At 60.3% G+C, this 20,690-nt stretch overlaps 1 protein-coding gene across 9 annotated transcripts; it reads left to right on the top strand.

The window, feature by feature from the left end:
* The first annotated feature begins 9,843 nt into the window (after positions 1-9,843).
* On the top strand, positions 9,844-19,481 carry RHPN1 (rhophilin Rho GTPase binding protein 1). Of its 9 annotated transcripts, none has more exons than XM_059901961.1 (15): positions 9,844-9,990; positions 12,919-13,034; positions 14,109-14,174; positions 14,521-14,596; positions 15,208-15,285; positions 15,598-15,722; positions 15,799-15,983; positions 16,229-16,422; positions 16,771-16,927; positions 17,002-17,115; positions 17,465-17,680; positions 18,030-18,106; positions 18,314-18,460; positions 18,559-18,720; positions 19,137-19,481. In XM_059901961.1, exons 1-15 carry the CDS (start codon positions 9,910-9,912, stop codon positions 19,299-19,301), a joined length of 1,959 nt encoding a protein of 652 aa, XP_059757944.1. In that variant the 5' UTR covers positions 9,844-9,909; the 3' UTR covers positions 19,302-19,481. The 9 variants fall into 9 exon arrangements, with proteins under 9 accessions (XP_059757944.1, XP_059757943.1, XP_059757946.1 ...); XM_059901960.1 differs by having other exon boundaries at positions 14,046-14,174; positions 18,559-18,681; XM_059901963.1 differs by having other exon boundaries at positions 9,845-9,990; positions 14,046-14,174; positions 15,673-15,722; positions 15,817-15,983.
* The last annotated feature ends 1,209 nt before the right edge of the window (positions 19,482-20,690 follow it).

Raw genomic sequence — 20,690 nt, 5'->3', positions numbered from 1 at the left:
AGAACTGATTCCAAGGCCCAGGCACAACACAGAAAGCAGCGCGCCTTCTGAAAGTAGAAATAAATGTACTTTACACACAAAATGTACATTTTTAAAACTATCAAAATGCCATAGAGACTAAGAAAGGCTTACGGATAAAAAAAAAAAATGAAAAATTTAACTTAGTGAAGACTGTCAAGTTTAAAAATAGAACATTATCAGTAAATGGAAGATTCAAACCTGGTCTTTCCCACATCTTCCCTGATTTTTTTGGTTTGGCTCCTTCACTTTCTGTTTCTTCAGGTTTTCTAGGTTCATCTGGTCAGTATTCTCCCTCTTCCTTTAATGAAAAAAAAATTTTAATGCAAGTCCCAAGGGAGGAAATGTAAAGCCAACATTGAAACGGCTGTCTCTGGCTTGGAGAAATACAAGCTGCACAGAAAAGCGATAGGATCACCCCGCCCTCTCCCTCCCCAGCCTAACACCAGACTCCTTGCTCGACACCACCTGGGCCACGTCTGTGTGCACACACTCTTCGCATCCCATTTTCCACTAGTGCAGGGATGGGGTCAATTAGACTAGGGTATTTCAAGAGGTGAGCCAGCTCGTTAATAAAAATCACACTCCACTAAGCAAAGGCCACTTCTTCCCAAAAACATTCAGTTACCTTGTGAGGGCAACTTCATCCTTCACTGAGAATGGCTTCAAATCAGACACTTGACCATCTCCCATCGCCTCTTCTTTACCTGTAATTGTGTGTCTCCAACTGTGAGAAAACAGAGCTGAAATGCATCACAGAGGACCCCAGGTAAGCAGCAGGTCAGTCGGAAAGGAGGTGAGCCTGGGCCCATGTGCAGGGACATTCTATGGCCTGTCATGCCTGTGGCTGGTGGTCCCACTGGCTGAGTCTACATCTAAAACACATCAACAGCTAACTCACATCAACCCACGACTAAGAGAAGAGCAAAGGCCCACTGTTCACAAGGTCTCTATACAACAGGTGCACCAGGAGGTGCATGTCATTATTGACCCCATTACTACAGAAACAGTCTCCAGGAACAGTTTCAGTTAACAGGTCCTGAGCATTTTCCCGCGTTTTATGTGTCATCATCTTTATATTTTGAAACGTCACAATTAACTATCTTGAAGACAAGCATCAACTCCACTGAAAATAGCCTGTTTGCCAATTCCAGCTGAGTACTTATGGCTTTAGATGCATCAGACCAAAAGGAAAAGGAAAAGAAAGCTGTAAGCTCGTGGCGTTAACAAGATGAACGCCAGTAGGTGGTAAAGACAAAGAAGGCAGATCAGAACTCAGGAAATGGAGCGGGCGGCTCCACGATGAGGACAACCCAGGCCCTAAGGCAGATATCTGGGTTCCAGGGCGGACCCCGGCGGGGACTGGAGCCCGCCCGGGCACCGAGGGATTTGCGTGTGTCGGCGCCGGTCCACGCCCATCTCCTAGGGAGCTGGTCAGGCACAGGAGGCCCCGCGGGCCACGCCGGGTCGTGCGGAGAAGGGGAGACTGGGGAGAATGTCCCCCTCCTGGCCCCACCCGCCGCGCGCTCCGGAACTCCCACCTGCGGCTCCTCAAGGCCTCGGGCTCCGCAGCGAGCACACCGTCTACCGACGCGCCGTCTCCTGCCATCAGGTCCGCGCGTGCGCAGCGTCTCCACCACCACGTGCCGCTCCTCGGCGCCGCGGGGGCCGCCGGGAAGGCAGGAGGCGCAAGCGCGGGGCGGGGCTCCTGCGCGGCCCGGCAGCTGGGGGTCTGGGGCGCGAACTCCTGGACACTGGCAGGATGGGTGCGGAGCGACGAGGGGGCAGCCCAGGGTCAAGGGCCCTGCGGGAGATCTTGGCCCAAGTGTGTGAGCGTGCACATGCACCTGCGTGCGCGGGCTGGGATGGGGGAAGGGCCGGCGGGGCGTGGACGTGATGGTGCAGGCGGAGGGGGGCGGGGATTGTCAGGTTAGGAAAGATAAGGTGCTCCCATTGCATTTAGAGGGATGAATGAGCCTCAGTGGGCAGGACAGCTCTTGGGGCAGAGAGGCCTGTGGGAAACTCAGTGCCTGGTCCCGTGGGAGAGGGCAATGAGGTCGGCCAGCAGAGGATGGTGGAGGTGGGGACGAGAGGAGTTGAGGATGACACCCAGGGTTCCAGTTTGCGTGGTTGCGTGGGTGGGGCTGTCCTCTGACCCTAAAACCCCATCACAGGAAAACCGCCTAAAAACATACCTTTGGTGAAAACAGAGGAGGCTATTACAAACATGCTCCTTACTTTACAATTTGGTGGTTGTTTTATAAGTTCTGGTGCCTTTGTTTGACGTTATTAAAGATGCCATTTTCCTGCCTTCTTAACAAATGGACGTTAGGTAAATAGCTGTTTTCCTGCTTTGGTGAATAATGGCCAGACGGAAGCCTTGTGTCGTGTCGACGGCCTCTCACTGCCAGCCCAGTGTGTGCTGCGGAAGCTTTGCATAAAGATGGCATCTAATCTACAATTGCGCCTGGATTTGCTAGAGCCCCACGGAGGCTGAACTCATTTTATTCAGAACGCCACAGAACGATAACCAAAAAAGGATACCGTGAAGGCAACATCTATCATATGCTTCTTAAAAAACCCCATTGTCAGCATCAGTGACAATGGCATTACCGCTCAGTCACTGAGATTAAAAATTAGTCATACGTGGAAAATAGAAACAGGTTTTCAGGGAAAAGGAAGCTTTGGTTCCACTGAATTATGCCCCTTTTTTGCTTGGTAAATAAAGGATGCATATTTTCCGATGATATATATTTTCGAGGGTAGCTATGTCTAGGTGGTCCCAGATTTGGGGTAAGAGCCTTGTTGTCAGTTGACTGACTGGGCAGGTGTCAAAAACACTTTATAACTTATATCCAAAACCGTCTGACAACAAGGTATTCAGTCATCAGAGTTACCGCCATCCAGAATCTGAATCTTTCTGGATTAGGTCACGAATGAGTCCTTGGAATGACGGGTGTTTTCCTTCTCTTAGGTGTCACAGCCCATCAGTGAGGCTGAGTACGCAAAGCATCACTCGGCTGCCCGCGACCTCTCACCCCCTTAAACCCTGGTTAAACCGAGCCCTCTGCCTTCTGGGCAGCCACATGGCAGCTGGGGCCCCCGCCCCACCAGGAAGCCCCACCCCCCTGTCCTTAGCCGTCCTCCTCCTCGCCTCCTGTGACCTCCAGCACCCCTCCTCGGCCCACTCTCAGCGGGGGCCTTGCTTCCTATGTCACCGACACACAGAAACAGCCCACAGGGAGTGGCCGCATCCTCCCAGCCCCACGGCTGCCCTGCCTGTGTCCGCCATCCCTCTGCCCCCTCCTGTCGCTGTGGTTGGACTGTTCGAAACTCTGTGAACGGCAGGCCAGCCCCTCAGCCCTCCCCTGACCCCACAAGCAGGCGTCCCACCAGTTCTCTGCCCCCCCACCAAGCAGAACTCCCCAGACGTGTGTCTACTTCCTGTCCTCTGGCTCACTTTTGATCCCCGTTAAGGCAGCCTTCCCCACACCCCACTGAGACGGCCACCAGCGAGGTCTCCGACACCCACCACCACCTTCCCTGGCCTTATCCTGCTGACCGTCAGCAACATGGGCTGACGCCTCGTTCACAGGCGCTCCGTGGACCCTGTCCCTCCCCAGGTTTCTGGGGGGCATCTGGCCCAGCCCTGCTGCCGCAGCTGCTGCTCCCCTTCCTGGCACTGCCATGAACTGCCAAGCTGTCTGCCCATGACTGCTCCACCACACGTGGCCCTGCCTGTGGCCCGCTCCCCACCTGGCCTCACCTGGCCTCCACTCCTCCAGAGCCCAGGGTGGTCCTTCGGCAGCAGGATTTTCCGCAGAGGGTGGTGGGGAGGCCTCGGTGGGGGAAAACATGCAGGTGCCTTCAGCCGTCTGCCAGGGATCAGACCAGTAAACACCATGCTCCAGGGAGCCCTGGGCGTCCTCACCTCGCACTGTTCAAAGGATAAAACTAGTTCCCCAAAGTGGCCAGAAAAATGTCCATGGGGCCAGGCCACGATGCCAAACTTACAAGGACAATAATTTGTACCCCCCCCTTTCCTTGGACCTCATCCCCGAAAAGTGCCACTTCCCCAGAAGCCACCATCCTTGCTTGGAGAGAGACCTCTCCCTCCCTCCCCACGTGCACCTCTGCGTCCAGGAGGGGCGAGAGCACAGACGTGGCTTGGGAAGTGTCCAGAGTGTGGTGGGTATTCAGGGCCCACAGAGCCCCTCCCACCAGGGCCCTGGGCTGGGCGCCCTGAAGAAGACACTTTTAAGGAGCTCTCTCTGCTCCCAAGTGGCTTTTCGAGGTGCCCTCTGCAGCCAATGCTCTCAGTGGCTCTTTTTTTTTTTTTTTTTTTTCCCAAATGACTCTCAACTTGCCTTCAAATAAGAATAAGTATGTGTGTCTGTTCCCTGGGCCTTTGACAGCCCTGAGCTGGCCCCATGACTTGGGTGGGATTGATGGCCCTGTCTCACTGAGAAACCAGGTGCATCTTTTACTAAAGGTGGTTTCCAAATGATGAATGGCTTTCTCACGAACACAAAATTGTTGATTGTATTTACAAACAATTCCTTTTTCACGTTCCGTTGATTCTTCTCCAGCGTCGGTCCCTCAGTGACACCAGCACGGCTGATGCATTGGTGGCTATTACCTCCATTGATTAAGGCTTCCTGTGGTCCCGCGGTGCCTGGTACGCCATTCGTCACAGACAAGCGGCTTGCACACAGCAGTATATCATGCTCCCTTCGGGCTTTACGGTTATTTATTCTTCAATTTATGTTGCGTACCCTGTAAGTACAGGCGCACACCAAAACTCCAAAATCTTAGCATGCCACGACAGTGAGCAAATAGAGGAGTAAAGGAATTCTTTGCCAGTCCTGTGCTTCCAGAGCCTGACTCCTCTGCCCCTCATTCTGAAAAAATGCGAATGTAAATAAACAGTGTCAGCACCGTCCCTAATTGAGACTTGGGACCAGAGAGAAGGTCGACGGAAGTGCCACCACTTTTCACCAAGTCATTCGACATTTAGCATTGAACCAAAAGACCCCAGACCCAAATTCTTCAGCACCTCCTGGGGACGAGGCAGCCGTCAAAATGGCCCAATCCAGGCCAGGTGGGAATTTTCTAGAATCAGCTGCTTTCTCTAGGTTTCTCTGTCCCATCTCCTCTCCTGATGGCATTTTTGGCTCACCCGGGGCATTCCCCACGGTCAGTCCCTTCCAGGAAAGGGGCTGCGTGCAGAGAAGGTGCTGGACGCTGCAAGGGTCCTGGCTCCTCTCCGGCCACTGGGTCTTGGGCAAGCCGGTGACACTCCAGATGGCCAGGCCCTCCTCTGGAACTTGCAGAGGCTCAGAACAGAGCCCAACTTTCCTCCCAACTCGAAAATCTGGGTGTTCACGTTCGCATCAAGAGCCTGTCTGGCTCATAGTTGCAAAGTATCGATCAGTATAAAAGTGTAAGTCAGAGCCCATCGGCACTTACCGTGTACTGCCGTGGAGGGAAATTTATTTTCTCACAGTGCGGGAGGCTAAGTCCAAGATCAAGGTGCCAGCTGATTCAGCTCCTTGTAAAGACTCTCTTCCTGGTTTGCAGACGGACACCTTCTCACTGTGTCCTCACATGGCTGAGAAAGCAAACTCTGGTGTCTCTGTTTTTTTTTTTTGGCTATGCCACGCAGCTTGTGGGATCTTAGTTCCCTGACGAGGGGTCGAACCCAGGCCCCCGGCAGTGAAAGCAGGGAGTCCTAACCACTGGACTGCCAGGGAATTCCCTGGTGTCTTTTTCTCTTACAAGGACACTAATCCCATCATAGGTTCCCCACCCTCATGACCTCATCTAACCCTCATCACCGCCCAAAAGCCCCACCTCCAAATCCTATCACATTGGAGGTTAGGGATTCAACATAGGAATTTGGAAGGTGGAGAAAATTCAGTCCATAACATAGCTTAACACTAGCTACCTTACCAAATTATCTAATTAGTTCTAATAGGGTTTCTTTTTGGTTGAATTTCTTGGGATTTTAAATTATGCAATCATGTCATCTGAATATAAAGATAATTTTGTCTTCTTTCCCCTAGTATTTAGTTTCCCTGCATTATTTCCTTAACTAAAAGTTACAAACTACTCCTCCTGTGGGGCTCTCCCAGGGGCCCTCTGAAGACGCCCCCTGCCCAACCGGCCACAACTACATCCTGAGCCCATGCGTGCAGGTCGATGGCTGGCCAAAAGAATGGGCTAAGGTGACCACGGTGGGTCACTGTGTCCTGCCGGTGTGGGGGCTGCACAGTGACTCCGTGCGGGTGTGCCCTGGCGTCACAGGCATTTACTTATTTATATATATTTTTAATGTCTCTTTTCTTGCTTTGCATTTTTGAAGATGATCTGGTGGGTTTTTTAAATTTATTTATTTTTGGCTGTGCACGGGCTTTCTCTAGTTGCGGCGAGCGGGGGCTACTTTTCATTGCGGTGAGCAGGCTTCTCACTGCAGTGGCTTCTCTTGTTGCGGAGCACGGGCTCTAGGCACATGGGCTTCAGCAGTTGTGGCACGTGGGCTCAGTAGTTGTGGCTCGTGGGCTCCGGAGCGCAGGCTCAGTAGTTGTAGCGCACGGGCTTAGTTGCTCCGCGGCATGTGGGATCTTCCCGGACCAGGGCTCGAACCCATGTCCCCTGAATTGGCAGGTGGATTCTTAACCACTGCGCCACCAGGGAAGCCCCATCATGGGCATTTAACCTCCCCAGCCTGTGACCCACACGGCCCCACATATTTTCCAACACCCTTTGGTCATTCATTGAGGTCTCCGCCTTCTTGGGTTGACTGGCTGTCCTTCCCATGTGGATTCTGTAACAACAGGGGCGGGGCAGGTGGAAAGGACCGGGCCAACGACAGAGTGTGCCGCTTAGGGGTGTGGGTGAAATCAATGCAGTGCTTCATGCCCTCTCCTCATTAGACGTGGGCATCTTACCTTGGTAAGCGGCTCCATGTCCCTCCGTCCCCTTCACAGGCTGGGCTCCTTTGAGGAGCAGAGGAGGCACCTGTTCTTAGGTGGACTTGCTGCGCGGCTGTTAGAGTCTAGAGCCCCTTCCAACACTTTATTCTACAGTTAGTGGTCTATTCTTGTTTTCCCCCTCTTCTGGGGTCAGCTTTGATCATTTATGTTTGGGTACAGAGTCATCCATCTTCTCTAGATCTTCCAGTTTCTGTCACAATGTTCTCTCATGGTTTGTAAAATCTCCCCATGTCTTGGTAATTGCTCTTTCTTCCTTTCTCAATGTGGTGCATTTGTGTTTTCACTCTGACACAGCCACTACTTGTGGGATCCAAACCCATTCCGGTTCTCCTGACAGACAGAACCCCAAGTAGTTTGGGACAGCACCTGCCAGCAAGGACAATACATTCCCGGCCTCCCCTGCAGCCACGTGTGGCCGTGAGACAAAGGTCTGGGGGGCCGTGGGGGACTTCTTGCCTTCCTCCTGATGCTTGTTCCTCCCTGGAAACCAGAACTGAACCCGGAGGAGGAGTAACCTTTTCTCCACGGTGAGGCTGAAGGTCCGTGGTGTACGCCCCTGTGGATGCATCCACCACCACCATCCATCTCTGAATGGTGACCTGGGGAAAAATAGTAAGCATCTCACTCCCGGGGTCTAAGCCGCTGCATCCCAATCTCATGCAGTCAGAGGCGGATCCTAGCTGATACAATCTCTTTTATTTCCCTGATTGGGCCTCTTGAGGGTTTATCAACTTTTTTTTTTCTCAAACACTCAGGGTGTTTTTGCTATGTGACTGATGTCAGCTTTTAATCTTTATTTCCTCCTCTTTTTTTTGATTTTGTTGATTTATTTCACATATATGACATCTATATAGTAATAAATACCTGTAAGATTACAGAATTTCCTTTGGTTTATTCCACACATTTTATATAACATTATTTACTTTCTAGTTTTTTTAAAAATTTATTTATTTTATTTATTTATTTTTGGCTGCATTGGGTCTTTGTTGCTGCTCACGGGCTTTCTCTAGTTGCAGTGAGCGGGGGCTACTCTTCGTTGTGGCGCACGGGCTTCTCATTGCGGTGGCTTCTCTTGTTGTGGAGCATGGGCTCTAGGCGTGCGGGCTTCCGTAGTTGTGGCTCGTGGGCTCTAGAACACAAGCTCAGTAGTTGTGGCGCACAGGCTTAGTTACTCCGTGGCATGTGGGATCTTCCCGGACCAGGGCTCGAACCCGTGTCCCCTGCATTGGCAGGCAGATTCTTAACCACTGTGCCACCAAGGAAGCCTTCTAGTTATTTTTTAGGTAATGTGAAGTTTGTGTTCTTTCTTCTATTTCAAACCTTATTTAGAAATATCTCTTCACTTCCAATGGTTACCTTTTATTTTGGATGTTTTTTGTTGTCAATTTCTAGACATCCACTCTTCCAAAACTAAGCTTTGGGATTGCTTTGTTATAGAAGGTGCAGAGTTTCACCAACCTTAGCTCTACAAGACCCGATTAGCCAAACAGAAGTCTCCTCCAGTGCCCTACCGCCCTCCCCAGGGGCGACCTCTTGTAACTCTTTGAGCTGCCGATTTGGTATTGAATTCCACAGTTCCGAACAACATACTTCTGCATCCGGAATTCTGCTTTCTCACTGAGGCCTTACCTACTGACTTCGCCTCAGGAGAATGAAGCTTCGGCTTCTCTCACCCACTTCTTCACTCTTCCCCTCTTACCTCCTCCTAACAGAAACTCGTTATAATGGTCCTGAGGTCAAGATGCCAGGACATCCTGAAGTACACAGCTGAGTCAGGTTATATTCTGTGGTTACTTTTTATTTTCCCAGGAGTTAACAATTACCTTATTTTGGAGTTGTTATTGTTGCAGATGGCCAGGGTGGGCCAAGGAGCTTAGTTTACAGGATTTAGCGCTGGGGATCAGGCGTGCACGTTTGGAGAGAAGGAGCCTAGGGCTCTGCACGGAGGGGAGATGGTGAGGACGGACAAGCTGGAACTTTATCGGAACTTAAAGATAAACTAGGGCTACTGCTTACGCTCTGGTGTTCCTGCCCCTACAAACGGCGTGTTCTTAGGTGAGGTGAGCCCCACATGAAATCTGAGTACGCTGCAGAGTCACCATAACTAGAGCAATTATGAAAGGACCTGGACGGAGGCACATCGCTGGAGCAACCCTGCAGGGAGAGCAGGTTACGGAAAGAGTCCAATTCTGGAAGAAGGCTGGTCCTGGAGGCAAGTCAGTTCTAGAAGTAGGTTGTGAAAGCAAGATGATACTGGAAGCAGGTTGTGGAGGTGGGTTCTGTAGGAGGATTCTGGGGTGTGGGCTCCAGAGACGGGTTCCAGAGGAAGGTTCTGAAAGCGGGCTCTGGAGGTGTGACAAAGGACGGCCGACCATGGCACCTCACTGGGGCCAGGCCGGAGCCTGGGTACCCGCGCGGAGACAGGAAAGCGGACCTTAAGAGCTGCACGGGCGCTCGCGCTAGCAAAACCGTTAACCCCATTGCGGATGTTTTCGGACTAGCCCCGCGGAGGCCCCGCCGCCGGTGCGGGCAAAACCCGCGCTGCCCGGGGCCCTGCGCGGCGCAGTGTTTTTCCCTTATCCGCCGGCCGGCGGTTGCCAAGGGCGACCGCATTCCCCCGGGGCTCCGCGGGCGCGGGTGGGCGGGGCCTGGCCTCGGAACCACCTCCCTCGCACTCTGGTTGGCCGAGGCTGCTGTCCGTCGGAGTCTCCGCTGCCGCCAATTGGGCAGCGGAAAGTTTCGCACGCTCGGCGCCCAGCGCCCCGCCCCTCCAGCCGACCGGGCCACCACCGCCCCCCCCCGCCCCCCAGAAGAGGGCAGTGCGCGATCCCGTGCGCCCGGGGTTCCTGTGCCGGCGTTGGCTTCCAGGCGGGCGCGGCCCGAACGGCTGGCGGCGATGGTCCCCGAGGGGAGGCCGGACGGCGCGGGCGCCGGCGAGGAGAGCGCCCGGCTGCAGGCGGCCGGCAGCGTCCGCAAGGTGGGAGTGCCCCAGGGCGGGGGGAGCCGGGAGGTGGGGTGCCAGACCCGACGTGCTCCTGTCGCCATCTGACTCCGGCGGGCGCGGGACTGCCGGGTCGGCGCTGGCTTCTCCCGTCCGAGCGCGCCGCTAGACTCCGGGGCGAACCCCACATCTCGCTCGCCCCTAGAGGCAAGGTGGGCTTATCGCTGGGGAAACTGGGGCCCGGTGCGGAGCCAGAACCCAGCTGTCTGCCTGTGCTGGGCTCCTCTCTAGCCCGTTTGGGGACCCCTCCTGTGTCGACCAGGAACAGGTGGGAGCGCAAGTCCACCTTGTGGTTTTCTCCAACGCTTCAGGACTCCCTTCTGTGACAGGTGTTGGGCTCTGGTCAGTGACAGCCCGTGGCCCTCGTGCTTGTTCCTGGTGCCCATCATTCCTCCTTTTCTAGCTTTCCCCTCTCTCCCCTAAGACTGTTCAGCTTTGCCCTGGGCACCCAGCTCTGTGATGAAACTTTTAGCAACAGGTGGCTGAAGCCTCCTGGGTACAGGAAATGGCTGGAGGATTGCCCAGCTAGGCGATTTGTCCCTCCTCACTTCCCCGCACCTCTGCCCCCTCCTGAAGTCCCTGACCCCACGCACTGTGGACTGTGGACCATTTCCAGGAGGACTGGGGGAGCTCTGGAAGGGAGGGGGTGTGGGGACATTCGAGTCTGTGCCCGGGAAGGAGAGGGTGCTCTGGCTGCCTCCCTCTGCAGCCCGGGAGCCCAGTTGTCCCCTGGTGGTCACCAAGAGGCTGCCCCAGTTTTATGCCAGGCCTTGGGCGTCCATGTCCCCAAGGGTTTTCAGTCTGGTGCCACCGAGCATAGGTGGCACCTGCACCCACGAGGGTGTAAGGCCTGGCCCTGCTGACCATCTTGCTGATTGTTCCCAGGCCTGTGCTGGCATAGTTGCCCCCACACGTAGCCAGTTCTGGCCACTGCCCATGCCATTTCCTCCTGGGCTTCTGGGGGATCCGCTAGACCCATGCCATCAGGGCCATTGCAGGGAGGGTGTAGGGGGTCGCTCCTCTTCTCCGTCAGGGTGGGGGTTCTTCCACAGGTGGGTGAGCTGGCCCTTTACCACCTGGTGCGGAAATGGGGGTGAGTGTGGCTCTCAGCCCGCCCAGCACTGCGGACTGGGCCGTAGGCACACCTCCCACCCAGGTCACGCAGCCAGACTGCCTTCTGGAGGGAGCGTTAGGGTCATGAGGCCATGGGGGTGCTGGCTGCGGAGCTCAGAGGGGACCCTGGCTCAGAGGCCGTGGTCTCCTGCCTCCAACACATCTCTCCAGGAGCACTTGACATTGGAGACAAACGAACTGTGTGGATGAGGACAGCCCTGCAGGGCTGGCGGCCTCTGCCCAGCACGTGGACCACCCCTCCCCAGGCAGACAGCAGTGCTGCTCACCGAGAACCCTTAGAACCTGCTGGAGCTTTGCAGTTGGACCTTCGGAGGGATAGGGATGTAGCTCCAGCTGTGGCCTGCCCCTCTCTCCCCAAATTCTCAGGCCTCCTGGAGGGGAGACTGCTCATGTCCTCTGCTCATTCCCTTTTGCACCAAGTGGGTGTGGGAGGCACCACGGAGAAGAGGCGCAGGCCAGTGGGAAGACAGACACTCAACCAGCAGAGCGGAGGGAGGAGAGCCGTGTTTTGTCTTGTTCCATCCTGGTGCCACCCTGACACCAGCCCCCTTCCCATCTACAGATGAGGGCTTGCCCAGGGTCCCACAGCAGGGAGTCCTCCAAGTTGATTGCTCTTTCTCCCATTGTTCAATGGGGACAAGTCCCCTCTCCGCAGTTACCTTGAAGCCTTCTATCCTTCAAGTCCCAGAAGAATGCCTCCTCCTGCAGGAAGTCTTCCCTGATTGAGCTCTCCTGAGAATACTGGAGTGTGGAGGAGATGTTGGGCCATAATCCAAGGTGGCCATGCGCCAGGAGCCTTGTTTGTGCAAGGGAGTGAGGCCTTCTTTAGGGTGCCCCCTGCACGGGGCTGGGACAAACTAGAGCCCCCAGAAGGTGGGAAACTGCCCTGTATGTGACAGTGGGGGCATGCTTATTCAGATTTGTGGAAGACAGTGGCCATTGTAGGGAGGCCAGCGTCAGCCCCGCAGGAATAAAACTTCCCCTGTCTGTGCCCTCAGGGCAGGGTCCTGGGAGGCACTGTGTTCTCATCCCTGCTCCGATCGGGGGCCAGGTGATCACCTGAGCCTGAGAGGACGTTGCCCAAGGAAGTACGTTCTGAGAAATCCTTCCCAACTCTTGGGCTGGTGACTGACCCGTACGGGAGGTCCTTAAATGGCCAGGAGGAGGTGTGGTGGCCGCGGCTGCACCAGTCCCACTGGGGCCCTGAAGCCGCTCCCCTCACCAGAGGGAGCCTCTCACCCTCTGAACCTGCCGCAGGGCTCCCTGCTTGGGGCCCGGGACGTGGGCAGGCTGGCAGGTGGCTCATATGCGGTACAGGACCCGCGCGGAGGCACTTCAGATGGTGGCCGTTGGGAGGCCTGGCCTGCTGCCTGTGAGCGGAGGGACCCTGGGCCTGTGGTTTGGGCGTTTGCCGCCAGTAAGCAGCCAACTGGGACGGAGCCCGGCCATGTTCAGCGTGGCCCAGGGGAGCCTCCGCTCTGTTAGCACCCCAGCGGGAGCCGGCTGGGCATCCCCTGCAATTAAACGTGTGTGGCCTGGCATGACTGTGTGGGCGGGATGGGTCGTGGGGGTTACAGAAGGAATTCAGAAGTTCAGGAGGATGTGTGGTGAGTAATTGGCCATCTCCCGGCAGGAGCTCCAGGCTGGGCTGCTGAGACCCAGAGCCACACCGGACAGGCCCAGATTCTTCCCGGGGCCCCAGTCCCAGCCACATCCCCGCCCGCCATGTCCTTGCTGGCCTGGCCCCCGTGACCTGTGGCCTCTCTGCAGGGCTGTGACCTCCTGGCAAATTCGCAGCACGGCTGCCTGCAGAGCCGCAGGGCCCGGATCCACCAGCAGATCAACAGGGAGCTGAGGATGCGGACGGGCGCCGAGAACCTGTACAGGTGCGTGCTGGCTGCTTGGGACACCTGCCACCGGCCGACCCACGGGAGAACCGTGCCGTGATCCCCGAGGCCCCTGCGAGGCAGGTGCATCCTGGGGCAGGGCAGTGACCCAGGTGGGTGCCTGGTCTTGTGGCCCACATGTGATTCCGTGGCCGTGGACTCCCGTTCAGGCTCCTGAGAGGCAGGGCTGGGCCTCCCACTGGGGTCTGGGGCAGCCATGCCGCTCAGCTGAGACCCTCACAGGTGACTCAGGCCCCCACCTTGGTGGCCCTCACCGGCAGGGGTAGGCTCAGGGCCAGCCGAGTTCCGTTCCGTGCGGGGCTGGAGCAGGGCTGGAAGGGATGTCCCCACCGGTGTGCAGTGTGGGAGCCTTTGAGATGCACGTGGTGACCAGCGGCTGTGTGCTGACCTTCACACACACGCCCGTCTACCGGTGATGGCCCAAGGCCCAGGGAGGAGGCCTGGCCTGCTTGAGTGCAGAGTGCCAGTGAGTGCAGAGCCAGCCCCACGGCGGGGCTCTGCTGGGCCTGGGCCCCTCCTTTTCCTTAGCAGCCCTGCCTCCCTGTCCCTCCCATCCGTAGGGCCAGCCCTGCCTTCCTGGACCTGTGGCCCCCCTGCCAGCCACAGAGAGGGTCTGATCCCCGCCCCTCCAGGGAAGTTGGCTTCCATTCACTGTGGAGGGCAGGCGTGAGCTGTGTCCTGGGGGAGCGAGAGGTGGTGGAGGACATTTATGCCTTGGAAGTTCAGGGGCCATGGAGATGTACTTGGGCCAGAGTCACGACATACCCGCGTGGACAGGAGTCTGCATGAACCACGGGGGTTTGCAGAGAAGGGGGAGGTCATCTGGCGGGCCCTGGACCCCACTGCTGCCCCCCAAGGGGGCTGGGCCCATCGGCACATCACTCTGGGAGTGGGCTCCAGACCTCATGCTGGGGCAGGGGCTGCAGCGAAGCCCAGGGGCGTGGGTCCGCCTGCAGGGCTAGGACTCCACCTCGGGCTGGCCTCCCCTAGAGCCACCAGCAACGCCCGGGTCAGGGAGACTGTGGCCCTGGAGCTGAGCTACGTCAACTCCAGCCTGCAGCTGCTGAAGGAGGAGCTGGAGGGGCTCGACGGCAACGTGGACGCCAACCAGCCCCAGAGGTGCGTGTGCACGTGTGTGCAAGGACACGGACTGGCTCCAGGTGTGCATGTGCGCATGTGTGCAAGGACGCAGCCTGGCCCCAGGGGTGCGTGTGTGCAGGGATGCGGAGTGGCCCCAGAGGTGCGTGTGCATGCGTGCGCAGGAGAACACCACTCACCACGCGTGTGTGTGGGAGGATGTGATCCAGGACAGAGCGTGGTGGGACGTGTGTGGTGTGCAAGGACGTGTACCATAATCAGAGGAGGGGTGTGTCCCTTGGGGCAGGGGTGGTAGCGGGTGGACTCGTGGCCACTGGGGACAGCAGAGTCCAGCCTTAGAGCCCAGACTCGATGCTTCTGGTTCTAGCGAAGGTATCACTGTCCCCATGATCCCCCTGGGGCTGAAGGAGACCAAGCAGCTAGACTGGGCCACACCCCTGAAGGTGAGTGCTGGCCTGTGAGCCCTGGGCTCTGGGGGGTCTTCGGGGCTTCCTGGTCCAGCCGTCTCACGGAGATGAAGACTCTCAGGCCCAGAGAGAAGATGGGTCTGCCCTGGAGCCGCTTGGCCTCCCCAGGCTACGGGGGATTTGGATTGGGTGGGCTTTGCAGAAAGGCACGCACCCTGGGATGGGTGTCAGCAGAACTGGAGGCCCCAAGACGGCTGCAGGGTCCTGACTCTCACTCTGAGGGTCCCGCTGGCGGGGGCCACCTCTTCCAGTCAGAGCCTGTGCTGAGAAAACCCACTGGTTCCCGGGTCCTTGTTGGGGCTCGTGAGCCTGCCTGCCCTGGGCAGCTTGCCACTCCGGCCAGGCCAGCAGAAAGGTGCCTCACCTCTCGGCCTCAGTGTCCTCGCCTGTCAAGTGGCAGGTAGCATTTGTCTCGTGGGGTTAATAAGGGAATTCAAGTAGAAACATCACCAAGTCTCCAGGCCCCATATCCGTGGTGGGGGGCACCCACGTCCGTGTGTAGACCAGGGCCTCCCCTCGCTTCGGGTCTTCACCCACGTCGGGCTGGGAGACTTCAGGGAAGCCCAGCGCCTGTCCCTTCAAATCAGGAGCTGATCTCAGGGCACTTTGGAGAGGACGGTGCTTCCTATGAGGCTGAAATCCGGGAGCTGGAGGACCTGCGGCAGGTGGGTGGGCTCCCCCCAGTCCGTAGGTGAGAAGACAGAGGCTCGGTGCTGCTGGCCCATTGGGAATGGCTACTCTGTGCCTGTCCCCACCCCAGGGACCCTGCCTGGGTCTCTCGCCCCAGTGTCCTGCACAGTCTCCTGGAGTGGCACATGTGGTCCACAGCAGCCCCCGGGAGGGCAGGTGTGACCGTGTCCACCCCAAGACCCTGGGGTGCTCCCCTGGGGCTGTGGCATTCAAGGGGATTCCCAGGGCGGTGTGCATGCCATGAGGTGGGCCGGGGCCGTGGGACCCCACTGACTTCCACCCGGCAGGCCACGCGGACCCCCAGCCGGAGCGAGGCAGGCCTGGAGCTGCTCACGGCCTACTACAATCAGCTGTGTTTCCAGGAGGCGCGCTTTGTCACCCCTGCCAGGAGCCTGGGGCTGCTGTTCCACTGGTAGGGGCGGGGTGGGGAGGGGCGGGGGACGGCGGCCGCCTCTGAGACCCCGGCTCCTTGTGAGGGCTCTGCGCAGCCTGACCCGACCCTGCAGGTACGACTCGCTGACGGGGGTTCCGGCCCAGCAGCGGGCCCTGGCCTTCGAGAAGGGCAGCGTGCTCTTCAACATCGGCGCCCTCCACACCCAGATCGGGGCTCGCCAGGACCGCTCCTGCCCCGAGGGCACCAGCTGTGCTGTGGAGGCCTTTCAGAGGGCTGCGGGTGAGCGCCGCCCAGGGCTGGCCCCCCGGCTGTGCCTGCGTGGTCCTCGCTCCCAGGCGTGAGTGAGGGGCAGAGCCTTCTCTGTGGCCAGAGCTAGGGGCCCAGGACGATGGCCCCCTGGCCTGAGGGGTCACACGCACAGGCCCTCTGTGGGGCGCAGAGGGTGCTCCCCAACCAGGGCCGAGCACACGGGGCGGGGGTGGGGCGGCCCCACCGTGCCACCCTGAGCCCCCTCCCCTCCGCAGGGGCCTTCAGCCTCCTGAGGGAGAACTTCTCCCACGCGCCCAGCCCTGACATGAGCCCCGCCTCACTCTCCATGCTGGAGCAGCTCATGACCGCCCAGGCCCAGGAGTGCGTCTTCGAGGGCCTCTCGCTGCAGGCCCCCGTGGCCCCCCGTGACTGCCTGGCCCAGCTGCACCTGGCTCAGGAGGCCGCCCAGGTGAGGGCGGGGAGCCCGGCCAAGCTGCGGTGTCTCAGTGGGCAGCAGGGCCTGGGTCGAGGGTGCTGGCTGGAGCTTAGGAGCAGAGCCAGGCTCTGGGCCAGGTTGGCCGGGTGCAGGGTCTCCTGTAGGGTCCCAAAGCCGGCTGTCGACCCCGAGGTCCTGAGTCCCCGCCTCTGGGGCAACACCAATCAGGGCAGGAACCGGGGCCCTGCGCCTGAGCTCAGCCTGGCGTGGGGCAGGGCCGCTGGGGCTTTGGTCGGGGCAAAGCCCCAGGGTGGGGAGGGGCGGGGGACCAGGCCGCTGGGCTCGCGGGAGGCCCCAGCATCCTGCCGTGTGCGCCAGCAGGTGGCGGCCGAGTACCGGCTGGTGCACCAGACCATGGCCCAGCCGCCCGTCCAGGACTACGTGCCCTTCCCCTGGACCACCCTGGTGCACGTGAAGGCCGAGTACTTCCGCGCCCTGGCCCACTACCACGCGGCCCTGGCCCTGTGTGACGGCGCCCGTGAGTGCCCCGCCCCGCATGCCCGTGTGCCGGCAGGGCCCCACTGGCGCCTCACCGCCCTCTCTGACCCCCAGCGGTGGCAGAGGCGGAGCTTCCAGCCCTCGAGCAGATCTTCCTCGGGCTCCCGGCCTCGTCTGAGCCCCGGGGCCCCGCGCTGCCCCAGGAGCAAGAGGAGCGCCGGAAGCTGGGTGAGGTGGCTGAGGGAGGAGGGTGGGACGCTGCGGCCTCCGCGGGGGTGAATGACCCACTCCACCCTGTCATCCCCAGTCCTGGTGTCCCGGCCCTGGCGGGTGGGGTCCCCAGCTCGCCCGGAGCAGGGGCCCCAGCAGTGCGGGCAGCGTCGGGAGGGGGCGGGGGCGGGGGGGGGCGAGCCACACACGGTGGCAGCTCTTTCGCTGCTCAGACCTGCCAGCGGGCCCTCAGGATGAGCCCAGAAGCCCTCACTTGCCCTCCTCTTGCAGCATCTGGGGGTGGGGGAGCTGGGGCCCAGCCTGGAAGGGCCAGGCAGGCGGCGTGTGACAGCTCTGTCCCGTGCAGGCAAGGCCCACCTGAAGCGCGCCATCCTGGGTCAGGAGGAGGCCCTGCGGCTGCATGCCGTGTGCCGGGCCCTGCGCAGGGTGGACCTGCTGCAGGTCGTGCTGGCCCAGGCGCTGCGGCGCTCTCTGGCCAAGTACTCGGAACTCGACCTCGAGGACGACTTCTGTGAGGCCGCCGAGGCCCCTGACGTTCGGCGTGAGCAGCCAGGCCCCTTGGGTGGGTGTGTCCTGGCCCCAGGGGGGGCGGTGGGCGGAGGCCTCCCGGCGAGCAACTTCCATTTGCCACAGAGCTATGGGCCCCCGAAGGAGGAGCAGGGCAGTTGGTGGGGGAGCCGTGATGGCAGCTCCCTTGCTCCTCCACGCCCCCCTCTCCCTGCACCTGGGACCCCCAAGAACCACGCCCCGGGGCTCCTCCTGCTGGTGGTCCACAGAGGGGCCGGTGTGCACGGGCTGCACTTCGGGTCACCCACTCTGCTCTGGCCGAGCCACGCCCGGCTGCTTCCCAGGGTTCTGGGGCCGTGAGCCTTGGGCTCAGCCCCGCCCTCCCTTCCCCTTCACCCCTTCAGCTAAGACGCGGCGGAGGCCGGAGGGCAGGGCACCCAGCTTCTCCCGGGTGAAGGTGGCTGATATCTTCCATCGGCTGGTGAGCACCCGTCCCAGGCCACCCCCACCTCGGCTCCGCGCTGCGATTTCACGCAGGCCCTCGATGGGGGCCCAACCCTGCCCGGCCCCCCTGCAGCCCCTGCTGCTTTCTGTCCCCAAATGTGGAGATCGGGGCGAGGGTGCTCCAGGCCGGGGCTCCCCCACGTGCGGCAGCCCAGCCAGGCCTCTGACCTCTGACCGCCCCCAGGGGCCCCTGTCCGTGTTCTCAGCCAAGAACCGCTGGCGGCTGGCAGGGCCCATCCACGTGGCCCGAGGAGAGGGGGGCTTCGGCTTCACGCTGCGGGGAGACGCGCCCGTTCTCATCGCTGCCGTTGTTCCAGGGGGCCGGGCCGCGGTAAGGACCCCCACCCCGGGGCTGACTGCGGGAAGGGGGAAGATGGGACCGGCCAGAGGTGGAGGGGTGCCGGCGGGACTCTCCCCGTCTCCCTGCAGGCGGCCGGCCTGAAGCAGGGTGACTACATCGTGTCGGTGAACGGGCAGCCGTGCAGGTGGTGGAAGCACGCAGATGTGGTAGCCCAGCTGAAGGGCGTGGGCGACGAGGGCGTGAGCCTGCAGGTGCTGACGCTGCTGCCCGGTGCCGAGCCGCCTGGCTCGGTGAGCCCCGGGGGCCCTGGCGGGGTGGTCCCTCACTCCTTGTCCCGCCCCGGCCCTGGGCCTTCCGCCAAGCCCCAAACACCCGCAGATGCCAAGAGAGCACTGGGATCACCGTCCAGGCTGCAGCCACCTACGCTGCGGCCTCCACCTGCTGGCAGCTCCTGCCCTTGACAAGGCCCCAGCCCACCCCTCAGCCGGCCTCCACCCTCCTGGAGGCCCCGGGCAGGAGCTGCGCAGGAGCTCTGTCCGCCCAGCGCGGCAAACCCAGGGGCGCCCTGCTACAGGGCCGCCCTCCCAGGGACCCTGCCACGTGCCCCCTGAATACCACCCAGCTCGTCCCTGTTGCACTCACCAGGCTGGCCGCAAGCAGGCCAGGCCAGGATGCCGCCCGATACCCATTTCCATCCCGAACACAGGGGGACCGCCGGCCAGCCCTGGGGGGGCTTCTGAGGAGCCAGAAGGAGTGTGGCTGGGAGACGCCAGAGCCCGCACAGGCCAGCCCCAGGCCCCTCCTTGGCTGGAACCGTAAGGCCAAGAGGGGCAAGACTGGAGGGAGGCTGTCCCCAGCGCCACACCCCTGAGCCGGGCTGCTCAGGCTGGCAGCGAGGGGCCCGCTCTCCCCACACCCGAGCCCCAGCACAGGCTCCAGCTGGCCGGGAGTGAGGACCCCACGCACGCCTTCCTGACCCCAGAGCACCTTCCGGCCAGTTTGCTGCCCTACCCAGTGCCTGGAGCTGCCCATTAAAGACATTGTCAGATGAGGTGTGTCCGAGCCCCGTGCTGGGGGCCAGGTGCTGCCCCCCCCCCCCAACGGGAAGTGTCACAGTCGCCTCTGGACACCGACTCCCAAGTGCCAGGAGGCTGCCCCTGGGCTGCCCTGTCCTCCTGCGCCCCAAGTGCCCACTCGAGGGCAGCTTCCCAGGTGGGGGCGTCCGGCTGCCCTTCTTGGATCCTGAAGGAGCCGTCCCCAGAGAGCCAGGCAGGCTGGGGTGATGTGTTGCCAGCGGGTCCCTGCAGCCCAGATGCCCCCTGCCCCCTGTGCTGGGCCCTGAGGCCCCTCAGCTGAGCTCTCCCCATCCCCCTGCCCCCCCAGCATGCCATACCCTGTCCACACCCTCCCTCAGGACTGGGTCCGCCCCAAGCCAAGCTTCTGTTTGGCCTCCAGTGATTCCTTCTGGGCACCCCTCCCACTGGCCCACCTGGCACCCAACAGGCTGGAGAAGGCTCAGCTACCTTCCTGCCCTGCCCCTCCCTCCACACAGCAGCCTGGAGTGCCCACAGCACCGCCTCCCATCTGATCGGGGTCCCAGCCAAGGCCAACTACTGCCACACCTTTTACTGTCCCTCCGTGCACAGAACGGGGACCCACCCCTGCTTCCGTCCTTCCTGTCCCCTCATCCGGACCCTTTCTGCATCGAGGGCCTAGATCTGATCCCAGCCCTGCACCTGCTGTCCAGTCCTTTTCCAAGCTGCCAGCCAGGCCCATCCCCCGCTCTCACTTCCCCCCTGGCCAAGCTCCGCCCGGCCTCACCCTGTCTCTGCCCTCACCCCACTAGGCCCCGCCCCATCCTGCCAGGCTCTGCCCCACCTGTCCTTGCCCTGCAGTCGAGCCTGGGCGTCCGAGGCCCCTGCTCCAGCCTCGGGCAGGTGTCTGTGGGGCCGTTTCATCCCCCTGCACCTGAGCCCAGCACTGAGGGGTGCCCCCAGCCCACTGTAGCCCCCTTGGACTCCTCCCCAGCCCCTCTGGCACTGAACTGGGCTCCTCAGACCGTGAGCCTTCAGTGTCCCCCAGCCACGCATACTGGTGGACGGCCCCCAGAGACCACGGCGGCCACACTCTCCTGGGTCCCACGGTCGTGTGGCTCAGGATCTGGCCCCAAAAAGAGGAGTGAGACGTGGGACGGGGTGCCGCCTGCAGCCCTCGGCAGGTTAGGGTTGGGGGGCAGGGGTCCCTGTGGCCACCAGGGGGC

This window comes from Balaenoptera ricei, chromosome 17 (genome assembly GCF_028023285.1).
Source record: "Balaenoptera ricei isolate mBalRic1 chromosome 17, mBalRic1.hap2, whole genome shotgun sequence".
NCBI classification, from domain to species: domain Eukaryota; kingdom Metazoa; phylum Chordata; class Mammalia; order Artiodactyla; family Balaenopteridae; genus Balaenoptera; species Balaenoptera ricei.
This window is presented reverse-complemented; position numbering and strand designations above follow the sequence as displayed.

Excerpts from the sequence above, each read along its gene's own strand:
- RHPN1 (XM_059901957.1), top strand. The coding sequence starts at position 9,910 with ATGGTCCCCGAGGGGAGGCCGGACGGCGCGGGCGCCGGCGAGGAGAGC. Across the intron at positions 18,461-18,558 it reads TTCCAGGGGGCCGGGCCGCG|GCGGCCGGCCTGAAGCAGGG; the intron begins GTAAGGACCCCC and ends GTCTCCCTGCAG. Across the intron at positions 18,721-19,136 it reads GTGCCGAGCCGCCTGGCTCG|GGGGACCGCCGGCCAGCCCT; the intron begins GTGAGCCCCGGG and ends TCCCGAACACAG.